This window comes from Argiope bruennichi, chromosome X1, assembly GCF_947563725.1.
Source record: "Argiope bruennichi chromosome X1, qqArgBrue1.1, whole genome shotgun sequence".
Lineage (NCBI taxonomy): Eukaryota > Metazoa > Arthropoda > Arachnida > Araneae > Araneidae > Argiope > Argiope bruennichi.
The window spans coordinates 84,410,103-84,426,454 of record NC_079162.1 but is presented as its reverse complement, the minus strand read 5'-3'; the positions used below and the strand labels follow the sequence as shown (position 1 = coordinate 84,426,454).

Below are 16,352 nucleotides of genomic sequence, written 5' to 3'. Positions count from 1 at the left end.
ACGACCGTTCGCCTGCAGTATTTGTGCTGGAGTAGTTTGTGCTCCTTCCTTAAAGAAGAGTGGTGCTTAAAAGTGCGTCAATTGGGGCTTTCCTGGCGTGCGCCCCAGCTTTGCGGCGTCAATTTCTTCCCACACATCGCGTGAGGTTCGGTGTTGAATTTTGCACCTCATTCATTTTTTACGGTTAATGCTTTTTTTTCTCGCACTTGCAGTGGGTGTCTCTGGCTCCTTACTTGGTGGAGATGAATGTCGTTTATGACTAAGTGTTCTTATCTTTTCGTTTTGATTTCGTCGTAAGTGGCGGTGATTTCTGTCCACGTCGTTTCAAATTGTTAATCGATTGAATAAAGTGAAGTGACACGGAGATGGAGTTTTAAATTTCAATAAAAATAATATTACTACACGAAGATATAGTGTTATTCAAGAGGAAGGAATTTATTCGGTGAATTTATCTGATTATATACATAAAATATTTTCAGCTCTTTGGTGCACTTCGGCAAAAATATTTTTGAAGAATGCATTTCACAAATAAGTTAAAGAGGAAGTACGATACATTTCAGAAAATTTATTTATTTGTTTGGATTTAAATATTATTGTTATTGTTTCGTAGAATTTGTGAGGAAGAAAGTAATAATTTAAAGAGGAGGTACGATACATTTTGTGGAATGTTTTTGTGAGGAAATACGTAATAATTTAAAGAGGAAGTACGATGCATTTTGTAGAATTTTTAAGGAAGTACGTAATAATTTAAAGAGGAAGTACAATACATTTCGAAGAATTTGTGAGGACGTACGTAATAATTTAAAGAGGAAGTGCGATACATTTTATAGAATTTGTGAGGAATACGTAATAATTTACAGAGGAAGTTTGATACATTTTGTAGAATTTTTGAGGAAGTACGTAATAGTAATTTAAAGGGGGAAGTATGATACATTTTATAGAATTTGTGAGGAAGGACGTAATAATTTAAAAAAGAAGTACGATACATTTTGTAGAATGTTTGAGGAAGTACGATATATTCCAAAAAATTTATTTACTTGGTTGAATTCAAATATTATTGTTGTCGCTTTGTAGAATTTATGTGTATACGTATACAGGGTATCCACTTTAATAAGGGTCCATTAGCTAATTTCTAAATTATTAGAGATAAATAAATGCTTCCAATTAGAAAAAATGATTTGAATGACATAAAAATATTAAAAAATATTATTTTTGTGTTGTTTTGGTTGATAAATGTACTTCCTAATAATATTACGAAATATAACTTATTAACGGTCTCCCACTTTTCTAGACATATTTAGTAAAATATTTTTAGCATACTTCCAATTTAAATGTAAAAAAAAGTTTATCACTTCGGAGATTAAAACTGATCGAGTTATGAAGCTTTGAATTTCTTTATTTAGACCACTCAACTGAGAAAACACAGAAATCTAATTCCAGGATCTTCATTCAGGAAGCCACTGAAATGGTCTAAAATAGTGATATTCAAAGATACATAGTTTAGTCTACTTTAATAGCAAATGTGTAGAATATTTTTGTATAAAATTTAATGTGTCAAAAATGCTTTTCTAAATTTTACCAATAAAGTCCGGAAGGCTGAATAAAGATTCATATATCTTAATTTTCTAAGAGGTCCATTTATTGACTCAATCAATATTAAATATAATTCTTCACGTCAACAAAAGCATTTTTTTTCAATTGGAAGTATATGCTTATCTCTAACGGTATAAAAATTAACAGTAGGGCCATGATTAGAATAATGCCCTAAAGGGAGAAAGAGATAGATATTTAATTCCCTTAATAAAAATGCTTGTTTTTAAGAACAGAAATTTATATTATCAAATAAGTGCAGGAAAATTTTAGAACTCTCGTTAATTTCTGAATAATTATTTTTAGATAATATTGTTCATCAAATAATTTTAGAAAAATCGCGATACATTTTCAGATTGTTTATTTTGATTTATTTATTTTATCCGATATAATTACCTTAAAAAAATTCTCTGATTATCCTTGTTCCAAATAATGTACTTTTTAAACCCGTTCAAACAATTATTGACAGAAATTCTTTGAAATTCCACTCAGTGAAGTTCATCTTTTTGTTTTCCGATTGAATCCCTTCACGGAATTACTATTCCATTTTTGTAAATTCCTTTATTCAAAATTTTTTAGACCTATAAATCCTTTCTGCTAGTAAAATTACTCGAAACATGTTATATATCGATACCGTTAAGAAGCAACGGAAATATAAATATTTTTCACGCAAATTGCTGATTTCCGAATCATATTTATATGGACATTTTTTATTATGATATTTTTTGTCTAGTTTTGTGAAAAAAGAACTGAATGATTAGTTTACTCTAAAATCAACTATTTTCATAATCTTTTATAAATACTTGCAATGTTTATTTATGATTTCCCCTTTTCCGCTAATTGCTAGTATATCGCACAAAAATTCCTTTGAGAATAAAACAAGACCTTAAATTCAAATTGAATCGTGATTTCCATGTCTGGAGGGATGACATGTTTTGCAGAATACCATATTAAACTAACACTTACTGAAATTGGATTTGAGGAAGATTGCTTTGACGTCTGAAATATATGCCTTGCATATATGTTATCAGTCTTTATTTTCCATTGAATCATGAATACGATTCACCTTTTGTTATGATTTTATGCAGAAACACAATTCGTAGAAAATTATGAATGTAGGACACTAAACACAGAAATTTATCAAAATTAAATGTTTTCAACTTCAATTCTATTATATGAAAGGCTAAATTTAGCCTTGAGAGTTGTTTTTAAGATTGAATTTAGATAACTAGCAAAATTAATAATATAAAAACACATCGCAACTGTTTCATATAAAAATTTAAATCTATATACATGTATGATAGAAACTTTTTTTTTATTATAAGCGACTTACCTTTTTTACAAATAAATTATATATTTTTTTCTTCCGTTTTACTCTGAAACACAGTGGAGGATTTTTTAATAGATTAAATTTAATCATATAATTTTTTTAAATGCTTTCAAAATGCTGTAAATATCTTATAGAATTTATTTTATGATGTGCAAATCTTCATTTTAAACAGAAATAAAAATTTTAGACTTTTTAGCAATTATTAACCGTTTAAAGTGCACTATAATTTTAAAAAAATTGTACTGAAAGGGACATTCATATATTTAGAGAAAACGAAAGAAATTTTGTTGAGTAAGAAAGGAATAAAATCTATCAACGTACTTTTGCATATGCTGGGAAGCTACTTTTTTTTGCAATTTTATTTAAATGAATTCAGGTTTGTAGATCATTTTTACAAATACATCTGCACTTTTAAAGAAAAAATTTGTATGAAAACTTTTATTTTACTGTGCAATAATGTATACGTAATTTATAAAAAAATACATGAATACATAAATCTAAATTACTAAAATCTTTCAGTCAAAACTGTATCCAATTGAATGATAAATTTAAGAGACTCTCTCTGTTGGCAAACCTTTCAGGAACAGTGGTATAAATTAATCCTACCTTATTCAATTTCATCAATTAGTAAGGAAATTGCATTTCTTATGAATGAATTTGTTTCGAATATATTCATTGAATCTTAAATATTTCTTTTGCCACAAATATTTGTTTAAAGAACCGTTTTCTTTCACCACAAATATAAAAGGGTTTCATGGTCAGAAAAGAAATGAATTTACAATTATTTTTAGAATATCCCAATTAAAGTGTCGCTGTACTTTTTTTCATTATAAGAAACATTCAAATGACTGTTCAAATAATTTTTGTAGAAAAATAAGTATACCTAAAAAAAATCTAAAAATGTGGGGCAGAGGCTGCCCACCTCCCCTCAAAATGTTAACAAATTATGATAATATTACTTTTATTAAATTGTTACTATATATTTATTGTGGGGCAGAGGCTGTCGCATCTCCCCTCAAAAAGTTAACAAATTATGAGAACATTACTTGCATTATATTGTTATTATATATTTTTTGCTAAGGTATTTTCCTCTTGTGAATTTTTTTTAATTAAATATTGTGTTGCATTTTTTTTCTTTTCCTTTCAGCTTTACAAAAAATGAGATTAGATGTGAAAAAAAAAGATTTTTACAATTAACACTATATTTTTTAATAAATTTTAACAGTATTATTATTAATTTAGTTTTTAAATTTAAATGTAAATTAAAAAATATTGCAATTAAAAATATTGCCTTTTGAAAAACTATAAATTGATTCCGTAACTCATTTTTGCTTTAATTTAAAAATAAAATGTCGAAAAGTGATAAAAAGAAATATAATATTAAATCTAAAATCCAAAATAATCCATAATTATTATAATCTAAATTCCAAAATTATATGAGTGTCTAAAGTCTTAATAAATTAAAATTTCAAGCTATTGATTTTTGTTATTTTTAAATGTAATAAACTCCTAACATTTTATTTCAAATATCTATTATGTTATCAATTCTCAAATTTCGAAACCCTCCCCAGGTTTGAGCACCTCGCTCAGAAACGTTTATTTCTCTAAAAGAAAGGTGAAATTAAATATGTCGTGTCTAATTTGAAGGAAGTCCAATTTAATGCCTAATAAAGGGGAAAATCCCGCATGTCTCACTGTGTATTAACTCTTAGCGGAATTGAACCATTCAAAAGTTCTAGTTTCAGAATCCTTAAATGGTATGACAAGATGATTGATTTCTGATTCTTTCAGTAGGACATTTCCTTTAAATAACGTAAAAAATTTACGTTTTTTTAATCAATAACTTTATCACTGAAAAAATTAGATCTGGGCTTGTATATTGTCCTAAGGTTGTATTAGTCATATTTAATAAAATATTTTTGATACAATTAACATTTAAAATAAAAATAAAGTTCCACTTTCCTGAGACCAAAACTATCCCAGATAAGACCAATCTGTAGAAATAGTAAATCGTCTAAAAAATTGATATTCAATGCTTCATAATTAGGTCAATTTCTGACATAGAAGAGTTGAATGTCTTTTACTTAAAATGTTAGTGTGTCAAGAATATTTTATTAAATATGTCACATATGACTAGGAGATTGTATAAAAATTAAAACAACAGTGCATTAATTGCCTGAAACAACATAAAATAAGTAGAAATTTTCAAAACTTTTTTACAAATGGAAGAATATGTTTATCTCGAACTACCAGAGAGTTAACTATTAGGCACGATTAAAGCTAGCAAATTTTATGCATAGAAACTTTTATTTGAAATTAAATTTGAATTTCAAACTTTGTAAATGCCCAGTATATATATGTATATATTCTACTAGTAGAATTGCCATTTTTTAACCAACTTTTTGAATCCTCTTATCAATATGATCAAAAAGTTTAGAAAGGGAGAACAAACTTCATCATTTTCATATGATCAGGTATTAAAATTTAGAAATTTTTGTCGAAATAGCTCTATATGGTTTGGAATCGGAACATAATTTTACAACTCAAATCACAAAATTTCAATATGCTGTAGAATACTGTAACAATTTAATGAATACTTATTACATAAGAGAATGTACGTCTGGTTATATAATTTTTTATTTAATTTATTACTTTGAATATTTTAATGATAAGAGTCATTTTATATTGCTTATGATGAAAATAATGAGAATGGAAGTACTTCTTTAAACATTTTTATTGAAATTCTCTTGTATCTGATGTTTTCTCGCACATGTAATTCTCGATGGAAATACACTATTTTGATATTTTCAGAACATGAACAACATTTAATCATTAATTGAATAAAATATTGATTTCATAATTGAATCGTAATCTAATAGTTAAAGTGAGAAATAACTGACCTTAAGAATTAAAATTAAAAATTAAAATTTCTATGATCAGTTTATTAATAAAACTGTATTTAAAAAAACAGTTTTTAATTAAATTTTTCTCGATAATTTTTCAAAATTACATTAATTCCTTTTAATAATTTACCCATTATTTGATTCAGTAAAAATTTCATACGATCTCGGAAAATTTAATGAATCCCATCTTTATAATTCGCATTCAAAGACAATAAATCTGACTTACAACATAATGAAACTATTCTGAATAGTCTTAATATTCAAAAAAACATTTTATTAATTATTTTTTCTCTGCTAGATATTTATAGACTCACTGCTTATATATAAACGTAAAAATTTCATAAAACTTTTTTTTTTATGCTTAAAATATATTTTTTAAAACGTCCTTTCAGTTGGAGGCATGCGACTGGCGAGACTGGAAGTTCCTGGGGCAGTGGTCATCGGGGAGAACGTTTGGCTCAAGTGCGATTTTGACCTGGAAGGGGATGAATTGTACTCGGTCAAATGGTACAAGAACAATGTCGAGTTCTATCGCTATCAGCCAAGGGACAGGCTTCATGGCCAGATGTACGAGCTCTTGGGAGTGTACGTCGAAGTAAGTGCTCCTCCTGAATTGAAAATTCAGGGGAAAAAAATAACTAGTCTGAAATAGATACTAATCGATTTAAGGTTTTTTTTTTGTTGTTGTTGTTGTTGCTTAGAATTCATTCCAAGATTCTCTTTCAGAAACTTTCGATTCCATTTTATTGAACTTGCTTTTAAAGCAGATAGTGAAATGATATACTTTATTATATTTTATTAAAATTTAAACAAAATACAAAATTTAAATTTCTTTAATATTTTGGAAGAAAAAATTATATAAATTACTAAGTTAATAAAATTTAACTGTTTCTTTTGTTATACTAACACCCCTTTCTCAAGCAACACTAGGGTAATTTTGGGATGGACTTCGTAATTTTGAACCGCTGTCAGATGACGATGATAACACCTGAACAGGCATTTCTTTTACCACCTACCGCGCCACATCAGTAAGACGACATTTGGTCCTGACGGATTTAGCATACACTAGAACTGCTAACGAGGTGGTCAAATAGCGAGTCTAAAAGCAGAGAATTTATTGAAAAACTTCAATGTTTTGCAGCTTCGACTCACTTTAATTGTTCCACTACTCATATATACTGATCTACATACGATCCTTGTTTTTTGTTAATATATATCCCAAAAAGAATTGTTCGTTATTCGTTTTCAGAGAATAACTATTTGCATTGTAAAACACAGCTTCTAATCTAATTAAGCAAGTTACCAATGGCATATGAGAAGCAACTGATAACAATAAGAGAGTTTTCCATCAATCCACTGGTTTGGTTATCCATTTCCAAGTACTAATGTCAGTTAAGTTTTCTTGCTCCCCCCCCCCCGTAAAGTTGTTCGAGATACTTATGAGCAGTAGCGTAACCAGACATTCTGCAACCACAAGTTAATTCTTGGGTTGAAATTTAGAAAACCAAACATTTCTAATTTCTGAAAGCACTTTATTTTTTTGGACGCTTTATAATACAGTTACTTTATTTTGAAAAATTTTGTAATATGGAATCAGAAGGAAAATAACATATTATTCACAACAAAAATAAAGTATTTATTTACAGCTCTATTTGACTCAAATATTTTTTATAATGTAGAATCATAATATTTTATTTTTGATATTGAAAATTTTGTATTGGACTCTCATTTCACCAAAATTATTTATTGCTTATTCAAACTCTAATGTTCGGATTATAGAATAGTTCAGTCAGTTAAAAACAGTTCTAGATTGCTGTAACTCTTATTCCCATGAGATTCTTGTAATTCATTAATTTTACTTTTGTATACGTGTGATTGGCCCTAGATGTTGTAACATTAATGCTTTAAAATAATAGCAATATAATACATTTTTCAGGGAAGCTGAAAAACATAAAATAACTTTTTTATAATTAATGGATCTACAAATTCCTTTCAGATGAAAATTTTTCTGTTTCATGTAACTAAAAGGTGATCAAAAGCTAAGAATTTCTTTCATAAATGTAAATAATTATACCTTTTTCCAAGCGAACTAGCAAATGATGTAGCCTGTTCCAAAATTTTGTAATTTTTATCTTTCACATTGAAGCAAGTTATAATTTATAACAACTGGAAACAATACTTCGAAGAATACAGATCTCATCAAATTTACGATGATTTAAAAAAAAATGTTTTACATCAACGTAGAAAGTGTGATGAAATATGTTCATTCTAATTAAACTTTTGGAATCTTGTAAAAATTGATTTCTCCAAATATCACCAAAATGATAGTTAACTTTCTATTGACGAATGGGTGGTGGGTGGTTTAATTAGTTGATTAAATTTTCAACTTCAAACTGGAGGCTGAGAACCAAATTCTAGTAACAATTAGTCGTGTGTGTGAGCCAGAAGCACCTTAAAAGTAACATTGTGGATCAAGCATCCGCCCTCTGGTAGGTTTACTAGCTTTGGAGAGAAAGGTGTTGGTTCAAGCATCATCCTTGTTGTCTGACCATGTTAAGTTCGTCCAAAAAAAAGCTCTCGTGTTTCTTCAAAACAGGAAGTAAATAGAGCTAAACTTCGCTGACAAATTCCTGGTAAATTCGGATTTGATAAATAATATTCCGGGAACGTTGCTGCATTCAGAGCCCCCTAAGATTATTGAGTCATGATATTTTGCTAGTTTTATACACTGTAATGACGCCACAATTTAAGATGATTATAAATTTATTAGAAAGTTTTAGTTACCATAATCATAATAGCAATTTAAACTTAGATTTATAATTTTGCATATTAAAATTTTAATATCTTATATATAAAATAATTTTTTGTATATATTTGTACTATATTCATTCCCAATGTATTTAGTTTTACGTGTTCCTTTAGATTCGAAAAACGACCAAAAACGAAATTTCTATCCTTTACTTATGTTGAAATGTTTCTGCGTTTGAAAATTCATAAACTGTAACAAGTCTTTCGGCAGATATCGGTACCAACAAATACAAATTTAGCTTGTTTGAATTAGATAATTTTTTTCATGATTTAAAATTTAAACTAATACAAAAAATTAGGAAATTCAATGCTTAAGAATAAAAAAAATAAAATGTTAAAATTTATTAAAATTACTTATGAATGTTAACGATATGTTTTAAATTAAGATTTTTTTATGCAATGTATTCCATTTAAATTATTTCTGTCAGCACAGAAATAGAATGTAGCCAAAAAATTTTTAAGACAGTCCCATTGGGGGTCTAAAACGATTTAAAAATCGCTTAACAGTGCCTTATTTTGCTAGGATAATTAAGTAATTTTTATATCTCTTAGTAATATTATAATAAGAGCAACGTTTATGAAAAAAACCAAAAAAAAAATAGTTTATGCATAAAATCTCTTTAACTGAAGATGCAAATTAATTCATATTTAAAAATAATTTATCCAATATCATAAGGCGACATTTACTTTAAGGTTTATAAGCATCATCTGCAGGGGAAGGGGCCATCCATCACGAAGATAATAAATTGTATGACTAAATACCCCCTTGTCTCCAGTGGAGTAACCATAATGGTAATGAAGCCGATTAACAGTTTCACTGCTGATGATGGGATGTACCTCCTTGTTCGATTGCAGTGGGGAATATTATGCTTTGTTCAAAGAATCCGTATTGATAATTCCAATTGTCCAACCCTTCAGCTTTATAATACATAGTTTTGACATTGCATAGCTTTTTTTATGCTTAACAGATAAGAACAACCATTTTATCATTAAAATTAGTCACTAAAAATAAACATAGAATATTATGATTTTCTATTTCAACTTTTATAGCTCAGTCACTAGGAAGAATTTAAATAATTATGGTCACAAGGACTAAAATTCCATTTTATAGCTGTAACTTTAATTCAACAGTAAAAAAACCTGCCATTAAAATAAAAATCAATATTTATCGTTTATTTAATACTTTTGAAGATAATATTTAGAAATACAGATTGTCTTCCATGTCTTGAAAATAAATTAATGAATGTGTTTAATAGTTCGAAAATATGACGAACGAGCATTCTTTTCAAATAATTATTGAAGTAATCTTAAAGGCAAGAAGTTTAATTTTATGAAATTTGCAGCAAAGAAAAACTAAATATTCGTCGACATTATACTAACAACAAAAAGTAACTCTCTTTAAATAAATACTTTCGCTTTAAGAAATGTGATTTATTTGTGTAGTAATTCTTTTGCAGTTTATATTTAGAGATTAATTTTCTAATTTATAAACCTTTTTAATTTTGATATCTAAATACGTGTAATTTAAATCTTCTTAAAAGACAATAGAAGCGTGTTGCTTTTTATATTTGATCTAAGTGTAAGCTATGAAATATCAAGGCCAAGTCTAGTCTTTTTATTATCAATTGCTCATTCTTAAAAGATCTCATTAATTGTGACATATAATTTAATCCTTTTTGTCTAACCCTTTCCTAATATGTGGGGGCGATTAAACAATGGGGAGATTTGAAATTTTCTTAACTTTCAATGAAGCATGAATTTTCTTTCATTAAAGAAATTTTTTTCGAAAACAGAAATATAAATTTTCTATAACCTTTTCATAGCCCGCATTTTATTTAAAAAGTAAATTTTACATTTAATCGTACAGGAAAATCATTCAAATTATAAAATATGACATTTAATTCAAAATTAATAGTCTTTGAAAAAATCTGTCTACAAATTTATAAACCGTTTAATAGTTTTAAATAGTTAATCCTCTAAAAAAGAAAACATCATCAGAATTAATACAACCTATGTAGTAAAAGAGTAGACATTATTAAGGTTATAAGGAAGTAAAGTAAGATTTAACGTGATTAGGTAAAATTAATTCTGCAATAATTGAAATGTGAAACTCTTAATCTTACAGTTTAATTTTTCTCAAATTTACCGGATCACACATTTTTATGGCATTTGATCAATTTTCAAATATACGACACAAAATTTTCTTAAAAATAATTGCGAGTTACTAAACAAATTGTTTCATATAATTCATTTAAATTTTAGAAAAAATCTGAAGCATTTGAATCTAAAACTAACATACGACTCCTTTTGAAAAATATATGCTGGCCCTTACAGCATAAGAAACAAATCTCTATCTACCATTTTTTTTTTTAAATTTCAATTACATGTTTTCTTATAAAGGTATTTATTATTTTAATTTTTTTTAAGAATCTGAAGCATTTAATATACGACTAACACATTACTGAGTTTCAAAAATGCATGTTGTCTCCTTCGGGATTAAAAAAAAAAAACTCCCTAATATCTAACATTTTATAAACATTTCTAATACCTTCTGTCGGATAGCGCTAAATTATATCTATAAACAGCCATAAAAAATTATTTGCATAGTTTAAATATATGACAAACTGTCTATTTGGTGCTCGGATCAAGAATTTCTCTAAATATTTTTTATTTACTTTGATATAAGAAAAAAAGATGTATTTATTCAAGTTACTAAATAACCTGGATTTTTGGTGTATTTATTCAGCTCCAAAATATCGTTCTCTTTTTACTGCAGCTGTCAAAGTCGAACGCCAGCCACGTCTTTTTGAAGCGCAGCGACTTGAACACCGAAGGTACGTACGGCTGCGAAGTGTCGTCCGAGGCTCCACATTTCAAAACTGTCAAAGCGGAGGATGAATTGAGAGTATATGGTAAGTTGTGACAATCGGGATTTTGTTTAGATTAGAAATATTCCACAAAAGAAACATTACGACTTGATTTACCGTTAAACCAAAGATTTTAAAATTCAGAGTAAGGTTCTTAATTGTTTGATAAATTTTAAAATATTATTCAACCATAAATTAATCTGAAAAAAGCAGCGTGATAAAAATATTCATAAGAAATATTAGGTTTTGATTTATTGCTGAAATACTGAAAGTGCTTATCAATCAAAAATTCAAAATTCAGTGTTATCTTATAAATACATGAAAAGACAAAAAAGTATTTTTATTTAAAAATGAAACTATTAAGAGAGGATTTGAGAATATATAGTAAATTCTGGAAATCTAAACAAAATTTTCTTAGGAATATTCTACAAAAGGAACGTTGTTGCTTGATTTATTCATATGATAGTTGAATTATTGTTGCATGAAAGATTCCTAATTATGTGAAAAATGTAAAAAATGTAAACTTATTATTTATCCTTAAATAATACCCTCGGGGGGGCACCTCGAAATGAGGGTGAGATGCTTCCGGCATGGTGGTTGGATCTCGCCACCCTGGAGGGTACAATAATAGGTGGGGGATCTGACTCCCCCCATCGATGACGGGACGTACTTCCTTCGGGGAGGGTTGTACCGTGGCCGGTGACGGCCCTTAGGACTCAACCACAGTTCCCGCCAATTGCTGTTGCGGCGGTCCGGTCATTCAGTTCTGTGGTTTAAATCCGTGTGCCTTAGGGCGGGTCGGAGAGTTAGAAGGTTGACTTATCCTTAAATAAAACTCTAAAAGCAGCATTGAGAAAAGTGATAGTAATGTCCATAAGAGATATTTTACCTTAATAGATATAACAGATTATATCTTTCAATCATATCTTAGTAATATAATAGAAATATCTATAGAAATGTTATTTTGAATATTGATTTATTACTGATTATGTTGAATGCGCTATTCAAATATTTTAACATTGTAGCAGTTGCATTACTCTTATCTTCTCTTTTGGATACTAGATAGCGATGCCTGATTAGGCCATCCCATTTGTCATCCCATAGTGCATTGCGATCGTAATTAGAATGAGATGTGACGTTGAACTGTGAAGCCGCGCGCGTGAATGTTTTGTGTTTGTGCTGTTTAAGTGTGTGAAGGTGATTATTAAAGAAATGTTTCCAACAACATTCGTCCTGTTGCTTCCTGCACAGATCATAATAATCTACATACCACCACAACATTTATTATCTTCCTCAAATAATTGAAGAGACAAGGAAATATTTTTTAACTGAAAATGAAGGTATTAAAGTGAAGTGGGGCATATATAATAAAATATGACAGCCTAAACCTTGTTTAGCTTTGAAATATGCTTCACCTTAACTATGCTTATAAGTGAGATATTCACAGTGATTTCAATCAAGATTTTGTAATCCTTAATCATATAAAATTTTGAAATATTTTCTGTCATAAATGCTATTCTTAAAATATTATTGAGAGAAAAAAAGTACATTATTTCTTTATATTTTTTTCTTCTTAAATATTCTACAAATTAAGCCTTTTTGATTCATTTGTAAGAGTATAATAAAAGTGTCATCAAGTCAAAATTTGATTCTAAAATTCAGCTCCATATTTTCAAATATATGAAAATTTTTCAATGTATAACTGCTAAATATATATAAAAATTCCTTATATAACCATTAGATCTTCATATATGCTAATAGATAGCGTAGAAACGCTTTGTAGTTGTGGCTTACAAGACAATGAACATTTTAGGTTGAATCGTAAGATTTTCTTGGTTTACATATAATAATACTAAGTAATGTAACAAATCTTAGTAAAATGTTGCATTTTGAAATTTGGATTAACGAATTACTTGTTATAATTTTATAAGTTATTTTGAAAATATGATTTTATTGTTGCAGTAGTGCAAAAACAATTAAAAAGATTTTACCCACATTTAATGACTGAAATTTAATTTGCTCATTCACAAAATTTTTGCCAACAAATCAGAAATTTCCAAAAATTATTGTTGCCCGATTACAACGGAATATTTCAATAATATTAGAACTCTTAACTATGAATTAATATATTAATTTAGCTAAAATATGATTTCATCGAGATTTTCATCTATTTGTTACTTTCAGATGCAAATTTTCGATTCCCTAATATTTCTGACCTTTAATTAGAAAATAAATTAAAAAATAAACATAGAAGATAATAAAAATAAAAAAGTTTCAATACTTTTTTCTTTGTGTAGTAAAAAGTAAGAAATAATTAGCAAAAAGCAAGTAATAATTAAAGAATAAACACAAAATAATCATAGGAAAAAAATTCTTAGATATTCATTGAAAGTTAAATTATATTGTAAATGCAGATAAAATTTCAATTCACTGATAGTATTTCTGTCAGAATCTCACAGCTTTGCAATTTGATCTTAGCAACCATATTTTTGATTAAAAAATAATTTAGGTAAGAAATGAAAAATATCCTTAAAAGATTTTAAAGGATATTCTTAGAATAAGAAAATTAGAATATTTAATATATTTGTAGAACATTAAATTATATACGAACAAAAAATAAAAATATTTATTTTTAAAAATATTAAATATTAATAGAATGGTATTATCTTCACTTAATTAGCGGTATTATCTTCACTTAAGAAATTTTATATGACTATTTCGATTATGGATATAAGTTTATGACCATTTTCAATTATCAGATATGACTTAAGTGTCGTGCATATTTTTTGAAGCCACAATGATTTTCAGAATAAATAAAGACTAAATACAAAAAAAAACTTTAAAAACGTTTTTATTAGAATATTAAAAAAGGAAAAATAATTTTAAAAAATCAAAATCTAAAAATAAAAATAAAAATAGACTTGCTTGAGAGCCACAGAGGACTATAAATACTCAATAAATGTCTTCAGAAGAAACAAGAAATCTGAAATATTCATGACAGAGAATAAAAAAGTATAAAAATTGTGATTATGATTCCAAACTGCTTAAAACTATTTTAGCTACGGTTTGCATTTTACCATTTTAGCACTGACCTCCAGATTTTTGATAAAACAATTATTTAAAAAACAATTTTTTAGTGCATATAATAAAAAAGGTATTTTAATTATTTTCTACTTTTCTATTATTTATAATTCATTATTACAAGTAATATTGAATTTTGAAATAATTTTTTCACTTAAATTTACTGCCGTGTGGCATCAATTGTATGGTATCAAATTTTAATCAAATTAATATATTAATTAATAATTAACTGATAGTTAAACTCTGAAAATAAAACAGTTGTATATTGTAGCTGAAAATACGCAAGTACCCAGAATTTCGAAATTCTGGACATCAGGAAATAAGAGAAAAAACTAAATACAATTACATCCTTATATTCGCAAAACAAAACAAGATGAATAAGAAGTGTTTAAAAAAGATTTAAAAATAATATCATATCATTGTACTAAAGTGAAGCATATTACATTTTATCAAACATATGAAAGTTAAAGTAAAATTGTAAAAGCGTGAATGGCTCAGAAAAATATTTAGAAATAAATTCAATTTTCGTGCTTTTGAAAACATAATTTTCATTTACAAAGAATACTTCAGACTTTTCTCTCTTGTAATATTCTTTGACTTCAAAACTTTCAATAAAAAAAATCCTTTTGCTACATTTTAGGCATTAATAAAGGAAAATTTGTATCATCATTTTTATTTTTCATATTTTTATAAAAATTTTATAATTAATTGTAAAAGTGTAATGTAAATTTAAAGATATATAAAAGCGTATAAAAATAGATGCTGATATTTTAAAGTTCTAATTTAAAAGTACGTTTGCAATTGCAATCATATTTTTTCGCCACATTCAGAGTTATGGTGGATAATTAATTTCTTTTCTTGTGCAAATTCTTATTCAAAATAACGAAACATATTTAAAATTTCAACTTTGAGAACAATAAACTAAGGAAAAAAATGATTAAAGTGGAATAAAAAACAACGAATAAAGAACATTCATTCTCAAATAAAATTTCCAATAAGGCATGAGCGAATTTAAAAATATTGAAGCAAATTTGCTTATGTTCAAATATTTCCAAAAATTACATGCTTCAAATATCTTTCATGTAGCTTTGTGTACTCAGACTCTAATGAAAATTATTTTGTTTCCCAAATAATAAATACATTTAACGAATATTGAAAAATATGCTTTATAAGATTTTTTTTTTTTTTTTTTGTAATTTAGTGTAAAAAAAATATCCTGAAAATTTTTTTTCTAGCATAAAGGCATATTATAAACAGCTACCGTTTCAACCTTTTTGGGTTTTAAATGCTTTTTACATAGATGGAATTTAATTTATTTTTTATAAAAAATTTGCCATAATATTCAACTTTGAATTTTATGAAAAAATAAAACAATCAATAACTATTTTTAAGTTACCAGGAAATTAAATAAATTCTCCACAGCTGAAATTTTGGAAAAGAAATTTTTCGAATGTAAATAAGCTGCATAATACGAATTTCTATTTTAATCAAAGCATAAAAGAAATTTTCATCGTAAAACACTTTTTTTTTGCGTTTCATATTCAGGTTTTTTTTCCTTGCAGCTATGTATTTCTTTCATTGTATCTTTGATCTAGTATCATGAATTGTTTTTATATAAAATAATTCAATCAGCTCTCTAACAGAAATAATTTATAAATGCTTGATAAATATAAAATCTGTTCATCTGATAATGTATAATTTATAGTGTGTTATCGGAAAAATATTTATATTTAATCAGATACCTATTTTAATCTCTCCCATTCGATAACTTTT

The 16,352-nt window shown here is 27.0% G+C and overlaps 1 protein-coding gene across 3 annotated transcripts in view; it reads left to right on the top strand.

Moving 5' to 3' along the window:
• LOC129958891 (synaptogenesis protein syg-2-like) overlaps positions 1-16,352 on the top strand; it is a 298,485-nt gene that overhangs the window by 222,785 nt on the left and 59,348 nt on the right. For all 3 annotated transcript variants that reach the window (XM_056071613.1, XM_056071612.1, XM_056071611.1), the window contains exons 2-3: positions 6,216-6,418; positions 11,408-11,543. In XM_056071613.1, coding sequence (XP_055927588.1) covers positions 6,216-6,418; positions 11,408-11,543 — 339 coding nt within the window. The remainder of the gene's footprint in view (positions 1-6,215; positions 6,419-11,407; positions 11,544-16,352) is intronic.